At 42.8% G+C, this 25,629-nt stretch overlaps 1 protein-coding gene across 1 annotated transcript; it reads left to right on the top strand.

Annotated features, from left to right (window-relative positions):
• The first annotated feature begins 695 nt into the window (after positions 1–695).
• LOC112245847 (rho GDP-dissociation inhibitor 1) lies at positions 696–25,197 on the top strand. The gene is made up of 6 exons (XM_024414023.2): positions 696–817; positions 14,467–14,658; positions 21,059–21,142; positions 21,828–21,904; positions 22,838–22,901; positions 24,236–25,197. The coding sequence occupies exons 2-6, from the start codon at positions 14,469–14,471 to the stop codon at positions 24,433–24,435; spliced, it is 615 nt and encodes a 204-aa protein (XP_024269791.1). The 5' UTR covers positions 696–817; positions 14,467–14,468; the 3' UTR covers positions 24,436–25,197.
• The last annotated feature ends 432 nt before the right edge of the window (positions 25,198–25,629 follow it).

The raw sequence follows: 25,629 nt of genomic DNA on the forward strand, positions 1-25,629 counted from the left end.
TTTGTTTATACAGGCCCTCAACTACTGTCAACCAATCATGTCAATGAGTTATATGGAGCCTTCAGCATTGTTGCAAAATTTAAGGCACATGGTGATGTGGTATGGAGCTCAATTGGGCCTCTGGATGCTCCAATAACATCGCACCATCCACGTGATGCTTCTGACCACATTTTCATATCAAGCATTAATTAATTAATTGGATCTTTGACCTCTGGTGTGGGGGATGATCACGTAAAATGTGTGGAAATGATTGGACTTCCAATGGTAGTTCACTGTGCTGCATCTATATCAAATGCTTGTGAAAAGCTAAAGCAATTTCATAACATGCACAACACTACTCCTGTGAGATTGTCAAACCCAATGAATATGTCATGTTAATACATTTTCATATTAGGTTTGTGGTTACTACAGTGTAAGAAATTAATTTTCAATATCACATCACTGACTTGTTCGATATTAGTTGAAATGGTCAAAGAACTCGAAGGACCAGTTGATTAGTCTTCGGTTCGCAATGAAGGATGGGGTCCTAATAAATGGACCTAAAAAAAATCCACCGTTTTAACATGTGAAACTATTCAAATGAAGTGTTTAAGTACACTTCCGCTACTTGTTCAAGACTTCAAATTAGCCTCACCTAAAATCTCTGTAGGGTGCGCGGCAACTGCACACCACCTGCAACGAGCGTGCGCGCCGCGGCATAGTTCCCGGAAACGAGTTGTATGGGGCGGCGCCGTTCCTTGTTCGCCATACTTGCACAGGGAAGAGCAACAGAAGCACTTATTCTGCTAGCGCCTGGGGAAAAAACAGCAGGAAAACGGTAAAGACCTGCTTTCACAACCTATACAAGAGTTAACGATCAAGCACAGAACGGTTCATTATGTTTTAGACTTACTTTGTATCTGGTGTCATTTCGTCCCAACTTTGCTAACTAGCAATTTGCTGAGTTGTGTTAGCATGCCAATAACGATAACGTTAGCCTGCTATGGTATCTAACGTTACATACTTCACACCCTGGCTGCAGCAGTGCCCATATGTAGCCAGCGAAACATTAAGTAAACGTGACTTATGGGACTTACGGGACTTATGTAAAAGCACAGGACATTTGTAACAGTTCGGTTTAATTGGGTGGCAGGTAGCTAGAGTCCAACACCCATGTTACTAACTAGCCAGCTAGCAATCCTCGTGCAGTTTGATGACTTGCGGCAGTGTCTAGCCGTTCAGAGACTAGTTAGCTAGTGTGTTAACACCACTGACTAGCTATTTGGCTGTCTTTGACGTTTACTTTGTCGCCTGAAACAGTGCTAAATTCGACGATTAGGTAACCTTTGTTCTTTAGATAGTGTAACAAATTGTTTAACTAATTATGTAGCTTTTCGTTTGGATTCTCAAGTTAGCATCTGTCCCTGTCAGTAACTAACGTTACATTAACCGGTCAGTCTTTATTTGCAGCAAGCTAACGCTACAACTCAAGCTATCTAGCCACCCACAGACAACAAAAGAATGGAAATGAGGTTTATTTTATAGATGTTTCTCTTCCATGAAGTAACTCAAGTTCATAAAGCAATGTTGATAAGATAAATGTTTTGACATACTATATTGATCTGTAGTGCACACTGCATACCCAGTTCCATTGCAACGCAAATTATAATTTTACAGCTGGTGGCTGTGTAGAGTATTGTCAGTGATTGCACAGGAGAAAGAGACTGTTCTGCACCTGTGCAGAGTACAACTCATTTTGTTCACAAGTTTGAATAAATAATGAGTCATTATTTCAACTATAATTCATTTCATCCATTAATGTTTACTGATGCAAATTCTAGTTGGTGAATGTGAGAGGAAATTCATTAGCGTAGGTAGACTTGTTTCCTCTGTCAACCTGAATGTTAAGTACCACATCCTGTCTGCTAGAACTAATTGACATCTTCCTCTGACTGGGCGGGTGTAGTGGACCCTTTAGACTAGAAGCCAGGACGACATTGATTGAGCCCTGTACGATGGAACATCACGACTCATTAAATTGAGCATCCATTAAGTTAGCATTGGAAATTGCTTTAAATTATCATTATTTGTCAATGGATAGTCAATCCGTGACAAACAATCTCTCGTATATGATCAGGAGCTTGCAGATGGTTATGTTTCTGTTCTGAACATCCCATGCGCTTGCCAGCTGAGTTAAAATCAGACCGACAAACACCTGGCCCCTAGCTCCCAGACAAAGTTGAGGATTTTGCCTAAGAGTAGGGAATAGGAAGTGAGATTTTACTCTTAAATGGCACTGAAAGTTTAGTGCAAATCATTACATAACATTAGCTCTGAAACAACATGACATTTGGTCAAAAGTTTATCAAATCTGACACACATTTGCCAACCCAAACAGTTGAGTTATTTGGTTAATTATGTGGTATAGAGGTCTTCACGGTTCCAACCAAATACCAGTTCAGGGTGGGTCTGGGTCCAAAGTGCAAGCTTTTTCCTTGGATACGGGCCGGGCCCTATTTGATTGTCTTCGAGTCTTGGGTCTATGTAACTACAGCTGATAGACCCGAATGGACCCCACCACAGCTCCGCATAGCCTATAGCATATTTGTTTTACACAAATAGAAGGGTTAGACAACATATAAAGACCTATTCATTAAGCAGAAGAGGAACTTGGCTGATGTGTGTATATATATATATATATATATATATATATATATATATATAGCTTTTCCATGGGTCTAAACCTGGACCCATTAGGTTGGTCGTCGGGTCCACGTCTGATTGTCCTCGGGTCTGTTCTTGCAAGATGGAGGTAGGTCGACCACTGGTGTCTGTGTGTAAAAGCAGTCGGTGTGAGTCTGCAACCTGGTCTTAGAACGTTTCGTATTATTCTTTACGCAGATCTAAGAAAGTAGATTTCGTATGGAATGTATTAATTTGTGGATACCATCATCCATTATGTATGATTTGTTACGAACCAATTTGTTGTGGCTACCGTTAGCTAGGTGGCTAATGTTAGCTATGCTAGGGATTAAGGTTAGGAGTTTGGTTAAAGGGGAAGGGTTAGCGGGCATGTTAAGTAGCTAACAAGTAGTAAGTAGTTGCTAATTAGCTCAAATGCTAAAGTTGTCCATGATGAAATTTGAACACACAACCTTTGGGCTGCTAGATATTCGCGACCAACCACCCACCTTTCGATTTTGCCTTAAGTAACCTTCTGTCTTATGTAACCATATCCTACTAATTTGAGTGTCCCTGATTTACATTTACTATCCTACATCAAGTCTGAGACCAGGCTGGAGTCTAAGCAGGCCCCTGGCTACCCTGTGCTCAGGCATGTTTATCACTGTAGTCAAATCCATGTTCCACTGTCTGCAGGGTGAGCTCTCTCCTTCTGTGGCATTCCACCCAGCCTGCTAGTTCAGACAGGTCAGGAGGCTGGATGTATGTTAGCAGAGTCACTATTATTCGAGTCACGAGCAAGTCTCAAGTCACAAGGTCCGAGTCCTAAGTAGAACGGGTCGAGTCTCGTGTCAAGTTCAAGGTGTGTATTCTAAGAGCAAGTCAAGTCACGTGTTTTTTTTAAGTCAAGCAATATTAAAATCTATACATGCAATGACTTGTTCAACCACAATTCTTTGTCTATTTATTGAGGCTACCGTACAACCCTTTTCATTATTTTGTCACCAACACATTTTGATTATAGAATTGCAAAATAGGGACCTTGTAGCAGTTAAACACCAGTCTCAAAGTCAACAGTGAGGAGGCGACTCTGGGATGCTGGCCTTCTAGGCAGAGTTGTAAAGGAAAAGCCATATCTCAGACTGGCCAATAAAATAAAAGATTAAGATGTGCAAAAGAACAAAGACACTGGACAGAGGAACTCTGCCTTGAAGGCCAGTGTCCCAGAGTTGCCTCTTCCCTGTTGACGTTGAGACTGGTGTTTTGCGGGTAATGAAGCTGCCAGTTGAGGACTTGTGAGTCATCTGTTTCTCAAACTAGACACACTAATGTACTTGTCCTCTTGCTCAGTTGTTTACCACGGCCTCCCACTCCTTTTTCTATTCTGGTTAGAGCCAGTTTGTGCTCTTCTGTGAAGGGAGTAGTACACAATGTTGTACGAGATCTTCAGTTTCTTCGCAATTTCCCACATGGGATAGCCTTCATTTCTCAGAACAAGAATAGACTGACGCGTTTCAGAAGAAAGGTCTTTGTTTCTGGCCATTTTGAGCCTGTAATCGCACCCACAAATGCTGATGCTCCAGATACTCAACTAGTCTAAAGAGGGCCAGTTTTATTGCTTCTTTAATCAGAACAACTGTTTTCACCTGTGCTAACATAATTGCAGAAGGGTTTTCTAATGATCAATTAGCTAATCGAAGTTTATCATTTTAAAAGGCTATGTGCCATTGGAACACAGGAGTGATGGTTGCTGATAATGCTGAAACGCCTATGTAGACATTCCATTAAAAATCTGCTGTTTCCAGCTACAATAGTCATTTACAACATTAACACTGTCTGTGCTCTATTTCTGATTAATTTTGTTATTTTAATGGACAAAAGCACACACAAAACATTCAAAAACAAGGACATTTCTAATTGACCCCAAACCTTGAAACAGTCATTTATGTTGTGAAGCTAATAGCAGTGATGCAATTATTGTGTAACTCCTCTAGGGCAACATCTGAAAAATAGCGCAGTTGGTGATGTGTACCGGTGCTCGACCACTCGGCGAAAGCACACATCACCCACGACAGAGAACGGTTGATTGTCAAGGACAATAAATTCCATTATCTTGGCTGTAATGGATTTCGCCTTTGAGTTGTCTCGCTGAAATTTTCTTACACTTTCAAATGACTGCTTGACTTGTTGAGTACTTGATACACACAGTAGACATTGTGGGCTAGGTTAGGAATGCTGTGTTGCACGTGTAGAGCAAAATATAACGTGGCTTCTTTACGTCATGTACCTTACATTATATAGGTATGCACGGTAGCTTTGACCTCGGTTTTTAACATCGGCATTAAACTAGACGTTGGGCCGATACAAGGTTGGCGGTTTTAGCTGATATCGTCCGATTCCGATATATCGTGCATCCCTATAATGAAGCTTACCGTTGTTCCCCAGAACAGTTGAGCCAATCACATGTGTGTTTGAAAATACTCCGTCAGTATTATATGCCGTGTGTTGCAAAATAAATGTACACGTTAATTCAGTCATTGCACCCACATTGCTCACGCACTTCAACGAGTGTCTGTGTAGCCAGGTACTAAAATAGAACTTGGTTCTATTTGTGACGCAGTGCAAGTGCCTCTCTCCTCATTGGTTTTTGAGAGCATATTTCCATGTGGGTGATTGCAAGATGAATTTAGGTCCACATTCCAGTTGGTGGTATTTTAATTTTTTAGCCATTTAACTAGGGAAGTCAGTTAAGAACAAATTCTTATTTACAATGACGGTCTAGGAACAGTGGGTTAACTGCCTTGTTCAGGGGCAGAACAGATTATTATTTTTTATTTTTTTTCCTTGTCTGCTCTGGGATTTGATCTTGCAACCTTTCGGTTACTGGCCCAACGCTCTAACCTCTAATCTACCTGCCACCCCAAACAATAATGCACCTTCAAGTTGGTTGCCAACCGCCATATTAAGTCATGATAAGTAGTCTGAAATTAACTCGGTTTACCTTTTTTTAATCTATGGATTAATTGTCCGCTTAGAGGACCTTGTGCATTTCAGGTCAAATAACAACCCAATGATTATAACCCCAGACGTATTAATTAGCAACAGCAAGTTAGCTAGCTAAATTGCCATAAATGTTTCATGCTATTTGACCTGTCCCCAAATCAATATAGTTGGTTCAGAATTTGTTTCTATATTTCAACCTGCGTGTCCTGATCGTGTGTAGTTGAACAAAATCAACATGTGCACGGTCTGGTCAGCATTTTCGATAGGGTGGAGGGGCCTCGGCATTCTATCAGGAAAACCGTCTGGTTGCCTTAGGTTACACCATTGGCTCACAGCAAGAAATCAACCTTTTTTCAAACACAATTTCTTGTCTGCTTGTTTTTATCAATTACAAACTTAAAGTACAACATGCCTAAACATTACTTTTCAAATATGCCTGCTCCCTAGCGTTCTCACTACTTAGAAAAACGTAATATTGTAGGGCTTCCTAAATGCCCCTTTTCATGATGGTGCTAGCAGCCATGTGAGTGCTAGCTACCGACCGGAATATTAAGCTTGCCAAGACCAACAGAACAAATGGACTATAAGTAGTGAATGGGGTTCCAAACATACTATACTAAACAAGTTAAGTCTTACTTGTGGTTTCCACACATATAGCTAGCTACGCGTAGCCTACTTGTACACTGGGTACCCACATGTTGTAATGTTGGTTTTCCCCAATTTGTGGTCGAGGGGAATTTATTATGTGAATATCAACTCTGAGTATAGCACAACTGGAAAAAGCGAGCTGGTGATTCCATCGCGTTCTATACCTGTCGGTGAATCTCTGTTGTGTGGTGCACATTAGAGGTTGACCGATTAATCGGAATGGCCGATTTCAAGTTTTCATAACAAACGGAAATCTTTTTTTTTTTTTACACCTTTAACTTTATTTATTTAACTAGGCAAGTCAGTTAAGAACATATTCTTATTTTCAATGACTGCCTAGGAACGGTGGGTTAACTGCCTTGTTCAGGGGCAGAACGACAGATGTTCACCATGTCAGCTCGGGGGATCCAATCTTGCAACCGTACATTTAACTAGTCCAACGCTATAACCACCTGCCTCTCGTTGCACTCCACAAGGAGACTGCCTGTTATGCGAATGCAGTAAGCCACGGTAAGTTGCTAGCTAGCATTAAACTTATCTTTATAAAAAACAATCAATCAATCACAATCACTAGTTACCTACACATGGTTGATGATATTACTAGTTTATCTCGTGTCCTGCGTTGCATATATTCTGTCTGATCATACAAGCATCTGACTGAGCGGTGGTAGGCAGCAGCAGGTTTGTAAGCAGTCATTCAAACAGCACTTTCGTGTGTTTTGCCAGCAGCTCTACGTTGTGCATCAAGCATTATGACTTGAAGCCTATCAACTCTCGAGATTTGGCTGGTGTAACCGAAATGGCTAGCTAGTTAGCGGGGTGCGCGCAAATAGCGTTTCAAACGTCACTCGCTCTGAGACTTGGAGTAGTTGTTCCCCTTGCTCTGCATGGGTAGAGCTGCTTCGATGGTGGCTGTTGTGTTGCTGGTTCGAGCCCAGGGAGGAGCGAGGAGAGGGACGGAAGCTATACTGTTACACTGGCAATACTAAAGTGCCTATAAGAACATCCAATAGTCAAAGGTTAATGAAATACAAATGGTGTAGAGGGAAATAGTCCTATAATTCCTATAATAACTACAACCTAAAACTTCTTACCTGGGAATATTGAAGACTCATGTTAAAAGGAACCACCAGCCTTCATATGTTCTCATGTTCTGAGCAAGGAACTTAAACGTTAGCTTTCTTACATGGCACATATTGCACTTTTACTTTCTTTTCCAACACTTTTTTTGCATTTATTTAAACCAAATTGAACATGTTTCATTATTTATTTGAGGCTAAATTTATTTTATTGATGTATTATATTCAGTTAAAATAAGTGTTAATTCAATATTGTTGTAATTGTCATTATTACAAGCACATTTTAAAAATTGGCCGATTAATCGGTATCGGCTTTTTTGGTCCTCCAATAATCGGTATTGGCGTTGAAAAATCGTAATCGGTCGACCTCTAATGCAGTGGACACTATTTCTGTGCTTTATCAAGTGTGCGCTCTGAATTAGTTGAGGCAATATGTACATGTAGGTAGGGGTAAAGTGACTATGCCTAGATAATAAACAGCAATTAGCAGCAGTGTAAAATTTAAAAAACGGGGTGGGGTCAATGCAAATAGTCTGGGTAGCCATTTGATTAACTGTTAAGCAGTCTTATGTCTTGGGGGTAGACACTCTTAAGGAGCTTTTTGGACCTAGACTTGGCCCTCCGTTACCGCTTGCCATGCGGCAGCATAGAGAAGTCTATGACTAGGATGGCTGGAGTCTTTGACAATTTTTTGGGGCCTTCTAATGACATCACCTGGTATAGAAGTCCTGGATGCCAGGAAGTTTGGCCCCGGTGATGTACTCGGCCGTACATACTACCCTCTGTAACACCTTGCGGTCAGATGGCAGTTGCCATACCAGGCGGTGATGCAACCAGTCAGGATGCTCTCGATGGTGCAGCTGTAGAACTTTTTGAGGATCTGAGGACCCATGCCAAATCTTTTCAGTCTCCTGAGGGGGAATAGGTCGTGCCCTCTTCACGACCGTCTTTGGTGTGTTTGGACCATGATAGTTTGTTGGGGATGTGGACACCAAGGAACTTGAAGCTCTCGACCTGCTCCACTAAAGCCCCTTACTGTTATAGTGCCTTGTGTGCTATGCAGGTAATACCTTCAATTCCATGATGAGAGAAGGATGGTATGAACATCTGTATATCACCGAAAGCCTAGTTGATTTACCAAATATACACGGGCAATAGCACAAAAGAAATAGGGCAGGTTAAGCCTGATACAGGGGCATCTACATCTGAACGGACACAATTCGAGGGCAAGACTGCACAACCACCCCTTGAGAAACCAAATGTAATCTAACAGGAGCTCAAACAGGTACATAAGCACTTTGCCCCTGCCAGGACCATACAATTGGCAATTACAGCCAATAAACAATGTAAAAGGCCATTTCTGCATACATTGTTAGATTCGACTTAATCAATTTTTTAACATTATTGTTCCATGTATGAATGGCTAGCTTAATGTTACCACGTAGCCTATTTCTATGCACACTAAGGCACACATGGTTATATTAAGCACAACCAGAATGACATAAATCTAGGACACGGACATACGGAAGTCCGACATAACCTGGGAAATAGCAAATCCTAGATTTAATTTTGGATTGGAGATGCTTAATGTGAGTCTGGAAGGAGAGTTTAGTCTAACCAGACACCTAGGTAGTTGTCCACATGTTCTAAGTCAGAACCGTCCAGAGTAGTGATGCTGCAGGTGCAGGCAGCGACCAGTTGAAGAGCATGCATTTAGTTTTACTTGCGTTTGAGAGCAGTTGGAAGCCACGGAAGGAGAGCTGTATGGCATTGAAGCTCGTCTGGAGGTTAGTTAACACAGTGTCCAAAGGGCCAGAGGTATACGGAATGGTGTCGTCTGCGTAGAGGTGGATCAGAGAATCCTCAGCAGCAAGAGCAACATTGATGTATACAGAGAAGAGAGTAGGCCCGAGAATTGAACCCTGTGGCACCCCCATAGACTGCCAGAGCTCCGGACAACAGGCCCTCCGATTTGACACACTGAACTCTATCGGAGAAGTAGTTGGTGAACCAGGCGAGGCGATCATTTGAGAAACCAAGGCTGTTGTCTGCCGATAAGAATGTGGTGATTGACAGAGTCGAAAGCCTTGGCCAGGCCTATGAATACGGCTGCACAGTAATGTATCTTATCAATGGCGGTTATGATATCGTTTTGGACCTTGAGCGTGGCTGATAATTTTAGAGAGGATCCAGATTGTCTAGCCTGGCTGATTTGTAGGCGTCCAGATTTTGCGCCTTTTTCAGAACATCAGCTATCTGGATTTGGTTGAAGGAGAAATGGGGATGCTTGGGCGAGTTGCTGTGGGGGGTGGAGGGCTGTTGATTGGGGTAGGGGTAGCCAGGTGGAAAGTATGGCCAGTCGTAGAAAAATGTTTATTGGAATTCTCAATTATAGTGGATTTATTGGTGGTGACAGTGTTTCCTAGTCTCAGTGCAGTGGGCAGCTGGGAGGAGGTGCATTCTCCTTGGACTTTAGTGTCCCAGAACTTTTTTGAGTTTGTTCTACAGGATGCACATTTTTGTTAGGAAAGCCTTTCCTTCTAGCTTTATCAAACTGCCTGTGTATATTTGTTCCTAACTTCCCTGAAAAGTTGTGTATCAAGGGGGCTATTCGATGCTAATGCAGAACGCCACAGGATGTTTTTGTGCTGGTCAAGGGCAGTCAGGTCTGGAGAGAACCAAGGGCTATATCTGTTCCTGGTTCAAAAATCTTTGAGTGGGGCATGCACATTTTAAGATGGCGAGGAAGGCACTTTTTTAAAGAATAACAAGGCATCCTCTACTGACGGGATGGGGTCAATATTCTTCCAGGATACCCAGGTCTGATTGATTAGAAAGGCCTGCTTGCTGGAGTGTTTTAGGGAGCATTTGACAGTGATGAGGGGTAGTCGTTTGACCTCAGACACATTACGGATGCAGGCAGTGATCGCTGAGATCTTGGTTGAAGACAGCAGAGGTGTATTTGGAGGGCAAGTTGGTTAGGATGATATCTATGAGGGTGCCTGTGTTTATGGATTTGGGGTTGTACCTCGTGGGTTCATTGGTAATTTGTGTGAGATTGAGGGCATTAAGCTTAGATTGTAGGATGGCCGGGGTGTTAAGCATGTCCCTGTTTAGGTCATCTAGCAGCACAAGCTCTGAAGATGGCGGGCAATCAATTCACATGGTGTCCATGGCACAGCTGGGGGCAGAGGGTGGTCTATAGCAGCGGCAATGGTGAGAAACTTGTTTCTGGAAAGGTGGATTTATAAAAGTAGAAGCTCGAATTGTTTGGGTACAGTACTGGATAGCCTGCAAAGTTCTGTCTTACTATCTCTGCAGTAGATTGCAACACCGCCCCCTTTGGCAGTTCTATCTTATCGGAAAATGTTGTAGTTAGGGATTGAAATTTCAGGGTTTTTGGTGGTCTTCCTAAGCCAGGATTCAGACATGGCTAGGACATCTAGGTTGGCAGAGTGTGCTAAAGCATTGAATAAAACAAACTTAGGGAGGAGGCTTCTGATGTTAACATGCATGAAACCAAACTGTTTCTGGCTGCGTGGAGAGTAATCCATGGTGCTTCTGTCCCAGTAACAAAATGTTACTCATTTTGGCCCGATAACCTGGCCAGATCATTTCAAATCTTCAGTCTCAAGTTTTGAGGCTCCAAGTCAAGTCTCAAGTTTTTATTTTCTATAGAATTGGACATGAGTCAGACTCGACAACTCTCTATGTTAGTGTTAACACCTCTCTAGCCAAAGGGGATACCCATTCTCCCAACTTTTAATGAGATGTTTTGTGTACAGTTGTTTTCAAGGCAAACTAGCCTTTTGTGAAATCGCCTACAGTTAACATGTTACAAACCACTGCCAGTAATATAACATCACATATCATTGTTATAGATGCGTGGAAGGGCTTTATTTTTTACCATTTGTCCAATTATTTGGAGTGTTTGCTGTCAAGGTTCCAAGCTGCCTTCAAGATAAGATGACACGCCTTTCATATTAGGGCTAAATCATAATTGCAGACTCAGGCGGTTTGCCTTGCCGTTGTTTAAACTCCGGCCTATTCACCTCTTCTAACGGCTTATTGTTTGTCTTTTGTATATGGGCCGTGGGGAGGTACTGACTAAGCATTAGGGCTATGATGGAACTACTACGCTGTCACACTGATGGTGGGCTTCCTTAACTCTTGATACAAGCTCACATAAACGCATTTAGAAACATCTCTATATTCAGCAAAAGGTTTCCGTTCGGAATGTGTGGTGCCGGACGTTTGACCAGCAGTATTTCTTTACTGGACCCATATGCATCGGGAGCGTAACCTAATTAGGGCGTCCACCAATGGTGCTCAGGAAGACACGAGTCCCGTTTGGGTTATGGTAATTCATTTGAACAGAAAATGCCAATCGAGAATGCAACGATGTTACCTAATTCCGAGTCCCACATGTACTTTCCCTCAGTCACTAAGACGAGTAACGAAAAGCAAAATCACTAGCCTATTTTAATTTACTATCCCCCATGTAAAAGTTGACCTATTCTATTGTCCAGCTTGTCGAGAAAGAAACAGCCTATTCCAAACTGACTCTGGGACAGTTGTGGAACGATAGATCCCAAGTTCATACAACCAGTAGGCCTAGGCTACATAAAACGAAAGTTAAAAAGCCATGAGTCTGATGCAACCGATAACATTTATCCCTAAAATGTTGATCAACTATTATTTCTTCATATTTATAAGCTCAGCAATGCGCACAAGACGGTACGCTACGTGTGAATGTTCGTTCCATAATGCAATTAGGGGGAAACACCGTTGTCATAAGCAAGCAGTTACATGTGAGAGAGATGATATTTAGAGGGGAGAACAAATATGCAACAACTAGCATGGGTTGCTAATATGACAAGGATTGTGGCTTTGGCTACTGGACAATCAAAGAAAGTTGATATAAAAGAATTGCCTTTATGGATATGGTCTGATTTTGGCTAGGCTACTTTGAAGCAAGGTAAGATATGTAGTAAAATGTTCAGGATTCCAAAAATGAAGTATATGTTTTCAAAATGCATACTGCCCCCAGCTCATTGCAAAGTGGTGTGTGGCACCCTGATGAAGCCTGCATTCTATTGCTTATGCATTTGCTGTTTGAGATGCTGTATCAGCAGCTCTCACACTGTCTGACTGTTTTTCCACTTAAAGGCTCTGTAGCTGTGTGCTGTGCGAGTGTGATAAATGAGATGCATAACCAATATACACACACAAATTTAATTCCACTAAATTATGCAAATGAACCTATAGACCGATAAGCATCACCAGTCAAATGTATTTAAATCGACTGGTATTTCCATCAATGAATAGGCTAAAAAGCATTATTTCGCAATGGGATTTTCTTCTTCTGGACAATTGGCCAGTGCAGCAGTACTAATTTATTTCCCATTTTTCTTTTGTTTTATGGTGTACTTTTTGTTCCTATATCTTTGTTACCGTGTAGATTGGCTTTAGTGAGGGATTAGTTTCTTAATACATGTACTATACACTGTACGCCATACAAAACTCCAAAACAAACTGCGTCATTCATTCTCCCCGCTCCATTTTCCACACCAGGCTACTAGTTTTTCTTTTTTTTTCTCTCTTTTTTTTTTTAATTAATAGTTTTCCGCTCTTTGGTTAACACTAAATGCCAATATTTAAATACTTTCACTCCCCCAAGCTCCAGCGAAGAATGATAGATCACCAAAATCAAGTGGAAAATAACTTATTTTTTTATTTTTTACATTCCCGAGTGCTGTTTCTGCAGTAGCAGACACAGACAGAGGATTCATGATCAGGCTATTGTGGGAGAGAAAGCCTTATTGGGAATGTTGGACCCTTCTTGGCATAAATACAGCTCTTCCTGCTTTTGTGAGTCTCTCCAGTTGTCATGACTCAAGTATATTGAGGAGAGGCCTCTCATTCCAATTATAACCCCTGGATGGGGATGACCCATCTGGAGTGGATTTTATTGGCCATCTTGTTTGTTGTGAATGCCATTAGGCTTGCTGTCAAACGGTTTTAGTTGTTGGTAAGGTGGCATCAAATGATGTCGGCATGAGTTCAAAGGACAGTTGAATTTTGAGAAAAGCAATTTCAAGAACAGTTTCATTCAGATTTTACTTGAGGAAAGCCCCACAAATTAAGCCTGGAAGTCGGCCCAGATCCAAACAAATTTGGTCATGAAAATGACCTTAGGAGTTTGCCATTACAGATCTGGGGCAAACGGGCAACAACATTTAAGGACCATGGTCATTGATTGCAATGATCTTAAGAATGTGGTCTATTTTAGGAGCATGTAAATTCTGTATGTCAACGTTGTTTTGACCGAAGCTTGACCACATCTGTCAGTGTAGTTGAACTTACTTGCTAAATAATGAAAGGAAGACAACATCACTGTATAACACATGACAGTCAGTGTAAGTAGATTGGTGTGAGCTTGTTTTGAAAAGTCTGAGGCCCCTGGAGAACAATGGTTGTGAGAGACTGTGTTTGATTGATCCGTTTTTAGAACAACCCCTCGGGTGGTTCTCCCAATGCGAAGGAACACGCAGTTAAAAATGGAAAAGACATCATTTGTTGTTTTGTCATGTTGTATTTCTTTGCATCTTGGGACAGTTGACCTCAATGTTGTGTGTGTTAGGGGCCCATGTCATGCGACTTTTCACACATGACCTCATTTGATGGAGATGGTCTCCCACTAGCCTGATGCTGTTAGTGTGCCCAGAATTTTCACATTAGAACCAGGAATAAGTCATCAGTAGTGACTTAATTGTTTTGTGATGAAAAAAAAAAAAAGATTCTGCACCTTTTTTGGTTCTTCTGATCTGGGAACCTTCCTGCGTTTTAGTTCCTTGTTTGTTGCCTTATGTGATGTCATAGCAGCATTTCATAGTAATTGAGATGCCGTCATCCTTTTATTTGAGCAGAATATACTACATCCTCTAAGATGAAGCCACATGGGAGGAGTAGCGATTAGTGGAACTATTTATTTGTCTATCTTGGTTGTAAACATTCCTCTCTCTCTTCTTCCTCTTCCCCACCCTCTCTCTGTCACTTCTCTTTCTCTCCACAGACATGGCTGAGGACGATTTGACTCCGGAGCAGCTAGCAGCCATCGCTGCAGAGAACGACGTAGGTGAGACGGTCAACTACAAGCCCCCGGCCCAGAAGACCCTGCAGGAAATCCAGGAGCTGGATCAGGATGACGAGAGCCTCCGGAAGTACAAGGAGGTTCTGCTAGGAGCCGGCGCTGCTGCTGTCGCTGGTGAGTGTGTGTGTTTGTAATTTCTCCCTCAATATGTGTGTTTGTATACGTGTCTGCCTGCCGCCTGCTTAGTATCTTTACGTGTCATATCCAAGATGGCGTAGCAGTCGGTCGTGTGTCCTCTCTTGTGTAAATATAGTATTCCTAATTTATTTTTTCTTCTCGTATATATTTCATATTTTAATCTCACTTTCCATCTACGGACTGAGTACACTCTCCTGCAACCCGCCTCACCCAATGTGGTACGGATCTGCTGTTTTTATACTTTAGAACCGGAACCCCATTCAGAAGCTAGCCAGCTAACTAGCTACTAGTCAGTTAGCCACTGCTAGCTGTCTTCACCGTTAATTCGGACACCAGCTAGCCTCAGCTCGGTCAATACCTGCCAGTCTGCACAGCACGATATCAACCCAGAGCATATCAAACTGCTTTTTCTCTACCACATCTTCTAATTCCTACCGCAAGCTCTGAACCTTTACACAGGATCATCGCAGCTAGCTAGCTGCAATCCGAGTGGCTACGCCTGGCTAATGTCTCTGTCCCAAAGCAAGCACCAGTTAGCCTTGAGCTAGCCTCGAACTAGGCCCATCTCCCAACTAGCCAAAGAGGTCCACCAGCTAATTATTGAGCTACAATACCTCTTTTTCCATATGGCCTGGACCCTTTACTGCTGACACGGAGTCCCGCCGATCCATCATGACTGGTCTGCCGACGTATTCGTCCGAAGTGGTTTCAACAGGCTCTTCCGTTGCGACGTCGCTGAAGGCCCATCTGCTAGCCCCGACCCGCTTAGGTGTCTGAATCACCATGTCTCCAGCTTGCCTACTGAAGAAGCGACAACTGAACGGCTCCCGTACTCACCCATTGCTCCCTTACTCACATCCTATCATACCCTTGTCTGTACATTATGCCTTGAATCTTTTCTTCCGCGCCCAGAAATCTGCTCCTTTTACTCTCTGTTCCGAACGCACTAGAGGACCAGTTCTTATAGCCTTTAGCCGTACCTTTATCCTACTCCTCCTCTGTTCCTCTGGTGATGTAGAGGATAACCCAGGCCCTGCAGCCCCCAGCACCACTCCTATTCCCCAGGCGCGCTCATTTGTTGACTTCTGTAACCGTAAAAGCCTTGGTTTCATGCACGTTAACATCAGAAGCCTCCTCCCTAAGTTTGTGTTATTCACTGCTTTAGCACACTTCGTCAACCCTGATGTCCTAGCCGTGTCTGAATCCTGGCTTAGGAACGCCACCAAAAATCCAGAATTTTTCATCCCCAACGACAACATTTTCTGACAAGCTAGAACTGCCAAAGGTGGCGAAGTTCGCCTGCAGAGTTCTGTCATACTATCCAGGTCTGTGCCCAAACAATTTGAGCTTCTACTTTAAAAAAATCCAAATTTCCAGAAACAAGTCTCTCTCACCGTTGCGGCTTGTTATAGACCCCCCTCAGCCCCCAGCTGTGCCCTGGACACCATATATGAATTTATTGTCCTCCCCCATCTATCATCAGAGTTCGTACTGTTAGGTGTTCTAAACTGGGATATACTTAACACCCCGGCCGTCCTACAATCTAAGCTAGGTGCCCTCAATCTCACACAAATTATCAAGGAACCTACCAGGTACAATCCTTAATCTGTAACCATGGGCACCCTCTTGGATATCATCCTGACCAACTTGCCCTCTAAATACAGCTCTGCTGACTTCAACCAGGAGCTCAGCGATCACTGCCTCATTGCCTGCATCCGTAATGGGTCCACGGTCAAACGACCACGCCTCATCACTGCCAAATGCTCCCTAAAACACTTCTGCGAGCAGGCCTTTCTAATCGACCTGGCCCAGGTATCCTGGAAGGATATTGACCTCATCCCGTCAGTAGAGGATGCCTGGTAGCTCTTCAAAAGTGCTTTCCTCACCATCTTAAATAAGCATGCCCCATTCAAAAGAAATGTAGAACTAAGAATAGATATAGCCCTTGGTTCACCCCAGACTTGACTGGCCTTGACCAGCACAAAAACATCCTGTGGTGTTCTGCATTAGCATCGAATAGCCCCCGCAATATGCAACTTTTCACAGAAGTCAGGAACCAATATACACAGTCAATTAGGAACGCTAAGGCTAGCTTTTTCAAACAGAAATTTGCATCATGTAGCACTAATTCCCAAAACCTTTGGGACACTAAAGTCCACGGAGAATAAGAGCACCTCTTCCTAGCAGCCCACTGCACTGAGGCTAGGAAACACTGTCACCACCGATAAATCCAGGTTCATTGAGAATTTCAATAAGCATCTTTCTACGGCTGGCATTGCTTTCCACCTGGCTACCCCTACCCTGGCCAACAGCTCTGCATCCCCTGCAGCAACTTGCCCATGCCCCCCTCCGCTTCTCCTTCACCCAAATCCAGACAGCTGATGTTCTGAAAGAGGTGCAAAATCTGGATCCCTACAAATCAGCTGGGCTAGACAATCTGGACCCTCTCTTTCTAAAATTATCTCCCGAAATTGTTGCAATCCCTTTCGTATCGTCTGAGATCCCCAAAGATTGGAAAGCTGCCGCGGTCATCCACCTCTTCAACGGGGGAGACCATCTAGACCCAAACTTTTATAGACCGTTATCCATCCTTCCCTGCCTTTCTAAAATCTTCGAAAGCCAAGTTAACAAACAGATCACCGACCATTTCAAATCCCACCGTACCTTCTCTGGTTTCCGAGCTGGTCATGGGTGCACCTCAGCCACGCTCAAGGTCCTAAACAATATCATAACCACCATCGATAAAAGACAATACTGTGTAGCCGTCTTCATCGACCTGGCCAAGGCTTTCGACTCTGTCAATCACAACATTCTTATTGGCAGACTCCATACTCTTGGTTTCTCAAATGACTGCCTAGCCTGGTTAACCAACTACTTCTCAGAGTTCAGTGTGTCAAATCGGAGGGCCTGTTGTCCGTACCTCTGGCAGTCTCTATGGGGGTGCCACAGGGTTCAATTCTCAGGCCAACTCTTGTCTCTGTATATATCAATGTTACTGTAATTTAACTATGCCAATGTGCTTTCATTAATTGAAAACCCTTAATCTATTTTATGAGAATGTATAATATTCTTGTTCGCATAAAATAGACAGGCTTTCAATAATAGGTAACAGAATTTATTCTCGGAGCGCGCTGACACTTAACCACGAGCAACAGTTTATATACAGATCATGACGTCATTTCATTGCTTTAACAGAATCCCCTCTCGACTGGGACAAACTGAGGTGAAAAGTTCATTCTAACTTACTAACACACTCCCAGAACTTTTGACCCCTCAACATTATCGATCACCACTGAGCTGACAGTTCTAATTAACAAAACTAGGAATGCACTCACTGTCTTATCTAAAAACCCCAGAGCTAAGTTTCTGTAGGGTCAACTATAGGCTAACGACCTTATGTGTTTACAGTCTCCAACCCATTTGTTTCTTCCTAGTTGGAATGGTGTTCATTAACTTTAATTACTCCTTGTCCGTGTCACACAATCCCTTATGAACTCATATTGTTAATCAGATATAATAAAACAGAGTAAATTTACTTAGTTACAATTCTATTTAAAATGGGGATATTGTTTATTCATTTATTCATAATCCCAACAATCAATGATGTCGCTCTTGCTGCTGGTGATAATCTGATCCGCTACGCAGACAACACCATTCTGTTTGCCTCTGGCCCTTCTTTGGACACTGTGTTAATTTCTTGAGTGTAGGGGGCAGGATACCCATTTGACGCTACCTATTTCTCAGGCCCAGAAACTAGAACATGCATATAATTGTCAGATTAGGATAGAAAACACTAAAGTTTCCAAAACTGTCAAAATATTGTCTGTGTATAACGGAACTGATCTTGCAGGCGAAAACCTGAGGAAAATCCAACAAAGTGCTGTTTTTCCTGAAAGCTCTCTGTTCCATTGGATGCCTTGCCTCCATTTAAAGGGATACCAACCAGATTCCTCTTCCTATGGCTTCCTTAAGGTGTCAACAGTCTTTAGACAAAGTTTCAGGCTTTTACTTTCAAAAATGAGCGAGAAAGATAACTGGGTGTTTGCAGAGTTTTGCTTGCGCAACAGTGTGGGGGCAGCCATTGTCTCTCCCTCTCCTATTGAAAAAGCGACAGTCCCGGTTTATATATTATCGATTATATATTTTTTAAACAACCTGAGGATTGATTACAAAAAACATTAGACATGTTTCTGTGGACATTACGGATACTATTTGGAATTTTCATCTGGGATGTCGTGACTGCTTCGAGCCTGTGTATTTCTGAACATAACGCGCCAAACAAATGGAGATATTTTGGATATAAAAAATAATCTTTATGGATCAAAAGGAACAGTTATTGTGTAACTGGGAGTCTCGTGAGTGCAAACATCCGAAGATCATCAAAGGTAAGCGATTTAATCTTTTGCTTTTCTGACTTTAGTGACCAATCTACTTGGCTGCTAGGTGTTTGTGATATTTTGTCTACTGAGAGAGATGTTCTTACATTAACACTTGTTATGCTTTCGCCGAAAAGCTATTTTGAAATCTGACACGCCAGGTGGATTAACAACCAGCTAAGCTGTGTTTTGCTATATTGCACTTGTGATTTACTGAAAATGTAATAATATTTGGTAATTTTATTTGAATTTGGTGCGCTGCAATTCAGTGGGTGTTGATGAAAATGATCCCGCTAACGGGATGGGTGCGTCAAGAAATTAACAAACCTCCAGACGAGCTTCAATGCCATACAACACTCCTGCCGTGGCTTCCAACTGCTTTTAAATGCAAGTAAAACTAAATGCATGCTCTTCAACCGATGGCTGCCCGCACCCGCCTGACTAGCATCACTACTCTGGACGGTTCTGATTTAGAATATGTGGACAACTACAAATACCTAGGTGTCTGGTTAGACTGTAAACTCTCCTTCCAGACTCACATTAAGCATCTCCAATCCATTAAATCTAGAATTGGCTTCCTATTTCGCAATAAAGCATCCTTCACTCATGCTGCCAAACACCCTCGTAAAACTGACTATCCTACCGATCCTAGACTTTGGTGACGTCATTTACAAAATAGCCTCCAACACACTACTCAGACTACATGCAATTTGCTATCACAGTGCCATCTGTTTTGTCACCAAAGCCCCATATACTACCCACCATTGCGACCTGTATGCTCTCGTTGGCTGGCCCTCGCTACCTATTTGTCGCCAAACCCACTGGATCCGGGTCATCTATAAGTCTTTGCTAGGTAAAGCCCCGCCTTATCTCAGCTCACTGGTCACCAGCTCACTCAGCACCCACCCGCAGTACGCGCTCCAGCAGGTATATTTCACTGGTCACCCCCAAAGCCAACACCTCCTTTGGCCGCCTTTCCTTCCAGTTCTCTGCTGCCAATGACTGGAACGAATTGCAAAAATTCCTGAAGCTGGAGACTTATCTTCCTCTCTAACTTTAAGCATCAACTGTCAGAGCAGCTTACCGATCACTGTACCTGTACACAGCCTATCTGTAAATAGCCCACCCAACTACCTCATCCCCATATTGTTATTTATCTTTTTGCACCTCAGTATCTCTACTTGCACATCATCTGCACACCTATCACTCCAGTGTTAATGCTAAATTGTAATTATTTTGTCTCTATCGCCTATGTATTTCTATTTATTCCATACTCTTCTGCATTTGCGCACACTGTACATAGATTTTTCTATTGTGTTAATAACTGTACGTTTGTTTAACTCTGTTTTTGTCGTCACACTGCTTTGCTTTATCTTGGCCAGGTCGCAGTTGTAAATGAGAACTTTTTCTCATCTGGCCTACCTGGTTATTTAAAGGTGAAATTTAAAAAAAATAAAAAATACTGCTGTTTAGCTTTGGGAGAATGCTATAGAAACAGTCCATGGGTACTAGCTATCTCAAAATAAACAAATGTTGGGGCCCTTCCAACTAATGGATAGCTGTCCTGATTTCAGCTCTCATCTTGGCAGCCTGTTGGACAGCTGGTTGTTACTGGTAGTATACATGCAGTCCTCATTCCTAAATGTTGCATCTAAAAAGTATTTGTCTGTACAATTGATTACAACTTATAATGTTTAAATGGAGGCCTAGGTAAGGGCCATAACTTCACAGATATCTCTACATGGATGTATTCAGTTTGGTTGTCATTTAGACACAAATGCAGAATTATGTAAAAATACATTTAAGTAATGTCTTTGTGCTTAATGTTAGAATATAAAATACGTTTTCTGAAGTATTTTCACACCGAATGACCTATAAAGTTTAAAAGTCTGAAACCAAACATTACATATCAGCAAGTAACTAGGGTGTAATTGTGTCAAGGTTGCTGTGGGTCAGTTACCTTGATTCATTTGCATGTTCTTTGTCTGGTCTTGTTGCAGATCCCAGCGTTCCCAACGTCCAGGTGACACGGTTGACACTGATGTGTGAGACTGCCCCGAACCCACTGACCCTTGACCTGCAAGGTGAGCTGTAGTACTTTTGTTTACTGTAATTCCCAGAAATGGACATCTTATCGTACGAGCATCTCAAAACATGGGGGAAATGGTTCTGAGTGTGTCACTAACTGGCATTGACAAACTGATCTGTTAGACCTGAGTCACCCTGAACGAGGCAGGCCAGCGCCAGTAAAAGTGCGTGCATCACACTCGTGTATGTACTTGTAGTGACTTTTCCCGAGGACAGCCACTCGTGTCAGAAGTAACATGCTGGAAACGGTGAATAGGAATTAATTAGGTGTCTTTTGAACATTTCAAAGCCTTACGTCTTTCCATGTACAGCACTTATTGCAAATTCTGGGGTAAAAACTGTTTTGAAGCATTCATCGTGGAGGGAATAAAGATATTACGGTATTGCTTCGGTTTCCCCAGTCTGTTCCACTGCTAGATGTTAAAGGAGAGTGTTGCAGCACTGCTAGAAGACACTATTAAAAACCCTGATTAAGTGTGCTAATGAGGCAGTGCCACTGCTGGGCTGAGATAATGACCCCTGCTGAGGTGTCAGAGCTGCCTAGGACTCCACATGGCTGTTAGACACCCTGCTCTCACACTCCACACTGGGGCCCTGTGGACGGCTGCATGCCCTAGTTAGTGTGTGTGTGTGAGAGAGTTGGAGAAACCTTGTTTTATTCCCTCATTGTCTTTCTAACAGGAGATCTGGAGGCCTTTAAGAAGCAGTCCTTTATCCTGAAGGAGGGAGTGGAGTACAGAATAAAGATCAGCTTCAAAGTGAGAGCACAATTCAGATCTTTTGCAGTGGTCCTTGCTGACATTTAAATGTACAGGTAACTGCCAAAATAAAGGAAACCCCAACATAGTGTCTAATAGGGTGTTGGGACACCACGAGTCAGAACAGCTTCAATGCACCTTGGCATAGATTCTACAAGTGACTGGAACTCTATTGGAGGGATGCGACACCATTCTTCCACGAGAAATTCCATAATTTGATGTTTTGTTGGAGGGTTACCGCTGTCTCAGGCGCCGTGCCAGAATCTCCCATAAGTGTTCAATTGGTTTGAGATCTGGTGACTGAGACTGCCATGGCTTATGGTTTACATCATTTTAATGCTCATCAAACCATTCAGTGACCACTCGTGGCCTGTGGATGGGGGCATTGTCATCCTATAGGGGCATAGCCATGGTAGCAAAATAATGGCCTGCCCAGCATTTTTATGCATGATGGGATGTTAATTTCTTAATGAACCCAGGAGCCACACCTGTGTGGAAGCACCTGCTTTCAATATACTTTACCTCTCATTCCCACAAGTGTTTCCATTGTTTTTGGCAGTTACCTGTATAACATGTAAGATATTGAATTGACCTGAAATATAACAGAATCTGTCGTTCACTTGCTGTTTGTATGAAGACCACATAAAGGTAAATGCAGAAGACACATTTCAGTTGAATGCATTCAGTTGTACAACTGACTAGGTATCCCCCTTTTCCCTTTCCCTAAAAAGGTGGTGGCTACACTTTTCTTTCCCCCCCACTAAAAATCAAACACTCAGATTGTGCCATTAATGAACTTGGCTTACCGGTAGGTATTGTATTTTTCAGATTTCATGGTTCACTAGGTCTTTTAAATGGCCTATTTCTGTCAGATGAGCTTGCGATAAGCTAGATTGATTTTCCATGCTGCTAACGATGCCTCTATCTCTGCAGGTGAACAAGGAGATTGTCTCGGGACTCAAGTATGTCCAGCAGACCCACAGGAAAGGAGTGAGAAGTGAGTGCTTGCTGCTTCCTATCCCTCTTGTTTGTTCCCTCCTGACCTCCATCTCAACCGCACAAGCCTTCCTCCCATAGTAAATGTGGGCAATTGTGCCCCAGACTGAAGCGAATGTTGACATCAACGTTGAAGTTTCCCACTACCATCAGTTTCTACAGATTGCCCTGTTAAGGGAATGTACTAGGTGATACATTGTCATGGTTTCCAAATGTTGGTCATGACAGAATTGAAGAGAGAAGTGGCATGATGCCACATCAACACCGTTGCTTTAGACAGTAAGGGAATCATTTTAAATGAATTAGTTCAGTGACGAGCTGTAAACACTTAAGGCCTGTAGAGACTACCATTGTTTAATGTTGACAGACAGCCCCGGCCCACACACTGCCTTCCCTTTTAAATCTGCCAAGAGAAACAGGCAGAAGGGCCAGGGCCTGAAATTGAGATATTGTTTGAAACCGGATGAAAAGGTTGAAAAATAGAGGCTGAAAAACAGACTCGACAGTGTCAATAGGGATATTATTGAGATTGTTTTGAGGCATTCATCTCACATTTTACTGAGCAGAAGAGAAAGGCAGAGTGGCAGGGCGTGAAATATTTGTTTGAAACTGGATGCAAGTCGAGGCACAAAACAGCCTGGTGTGTCAATTGCTTTATTAGTGAGTCGTGTTTGTGAGGCTTATTGAGAAATCGATTGATCAAAATAAATTGGAGCAGGCCTCCTGAGTGGTGCAGCGGTCTACGGCACTGCTATGCAGTGCTTGAGGCGTCACTACAGACCCGGGTTCAATCCCAGTGTCTTCCGGGTTAGGGAAGTGTTTGGCCGAGCGAAATTTCCTTGTCCCGTTGCACTCTAGCGACTCCTTGCTGGGGGCCGGATGCCTGCAAGCTGACTTCAGTCCCCAGCTGAACGATGTTTCCTCTGGGCACATTGGTGCGGCTGACTTCTGGATTAAGTGAGCCGTGTGTCAAGACGCAGGGCAGCTTGGCAGGGTCGTGTTTCGGAGGTCTCGTGGCTCTCGTCCTTCGCCTCTCCCGAGTCCGTAGGGGAGTTGCAGCGATGGGACAAGGCTGTAACTACCAATTGGATGTCACAAAATTTGGGAGAAAAAGGGATAAAAGTACAACAAATTCTATAAATTGGAGTAAAACAATCAGTCGTGTTTTTCATTAGTCCTGTTTATTGATAACTAACTTCGCAGCGAGCAAGTATTTTCTCCAAGTAGTTACACCCTGTTTGATAGTTTTCTGTTTATTTCCTGATGAACACCACCCTGTATTTCTTGTCCTCCCTGGTGATTCAAACAGCCCTTCTTTTCTCTCGGTCTCTGTAGTTGACAAGTCGGACTACATGGTGGGGAGCTATGGGCCAAGGCCGAACGAGTACGACTTCCTGACCCCGCTGGAGGAGGCTCCTAAAGGCATGCTGGCCCGCGGCACCTACAACATCAAGTCCAAGTTCACCGATGACGATAAGCACAACCACCTTTCTTGGGAGTGGAACCTCAACATCAAGAAAGACTGGAAAGATTAAGAAAGAGGCCTTCAAAACCAAACCCCACAACCATGTCCCCATTTCACCATGAGTTTATTTTCTTGTACTTCATTCCATCCTCATGCCTTCAATCTTCATTCTGACCTTTCCGCTTCATTCCGACCCTTCCATCCCTCTCTCTTTTTTCCCCATTTATCCGTCTGCATTAGTAGCAGCAGCAGACGCAACGCCCCCCTCTGTCCGTCCATCCCTTCTCTGCTTTCATTGGTTGCACAAAATCCACCATCATTGATTCAATGCCTTCAACCTGCCAAGAATTTGGTTAGGACTGACTATTGTATGAATAATAGTATACTGTGGCTTTGTTCATGTCACTGTTGATATTAATCAGCTTTTATGGTCAATCCTTCCCCGACATCATTTCCTTTAGCATTCCTTTGCCTGCCTCCTTGCTAGTTTATTTTTATTTTTTATATATATATTTTACCAAGACCTGCCTTGTTAAAGATATTCTCCTGTACTCTTGTATTTTTTTGCCAGTAGTTATGAAAGTAGCACCCACGATCCAAAAGTGGTCTCTGAAAATCGCATGTCACAAATATGTGCACTATGACATTGCTCTCGTTCTACTGTGTGTGTGTGCGTCTTGTTAGCCGTCACTCAAATGGTGAGGGGATGAAACTCAAATTACTAAGGGGCTTGCCCAAGTGGGGCTTAATGTAGGGGTTAAACATTTCTAGAGCATGTCTTTTTAAACCTACAGTGAAATAATGAGATGCTTTACTTCAGCTCCTCCTACCCCCCTTAAATGTTTAACCCTCTCCTCTTACATGGGGATTGGGGCCATGGTAACCTAATGTAGCAGGTGTATAATTTTTTTTTTTTTTTAAAGTAATTAGGCCTGAAACTAGATCCCCCCCCCCTACATAAGGGGTATTCAACTCTTGCCCTATGGAGGTCCGCATCCTGCTAGTTTTCTGTTGTATGTGGAGGAGTTAAGGTGGCGTGTCGCCTTGTTAATGTCCAAAAGCAGAAGTCCATTTCCCCTGAAAACAGGAACATCCAGTAGTTTAGGATTCGGCAGAGGCTAGGGCAAAGGAAGTGAAAGATAATGACATTGTAAAAATAAAATAAAAAGGCCGTAAGCCCCCAGTGCTGCCTCATACCGAAAGATCAAAATAATCAGTTTCACTCACCAATAATCAGTTCACTACTCTTGTGCAGTTGTCATGG

Source organism: Oncorhynchus tshawytscha, linkage group LG32 (assembly GCF_018296145.1).
Source record: "Oncorhynchus tshawytscha isolate Ot180627B linkage group LG32, Otsh_v2.0, whole genome shotgun sequence".
NCBI lineage: Eukaryota > Metazoa > Chordata > Actinopteri > Salmoniformes > Salmonidae > Oncorhynchus > Oncorhynchus tshawytscha.

Excerpts from the sequence above, each read along its gene's own strand:
- LOC112245847 (XM_024414023.2), top strand. The coding sequence starts at position 14,469 with ATGGCTGAGGACGATTTGACTCCGGAGCAGCTAGCAGCCATCGCTGCA. Across the intron at positions 14,659-21,058 it reads CGGCGCTGCTGCTGTCGCTG|ATCCCAGCGTTCCCAACGTC; the intron begins GTGAGTGTGTGT and ends GTCTTGTTGCAG. Across the intron at positions 21,905-22,837 it reads GAATAAAGATCAGCTTCAAA|GTGAACAAGGAGATTGTCTC; the intron begins GTGAGAGCACAA and ends CTATCTCTGCAG.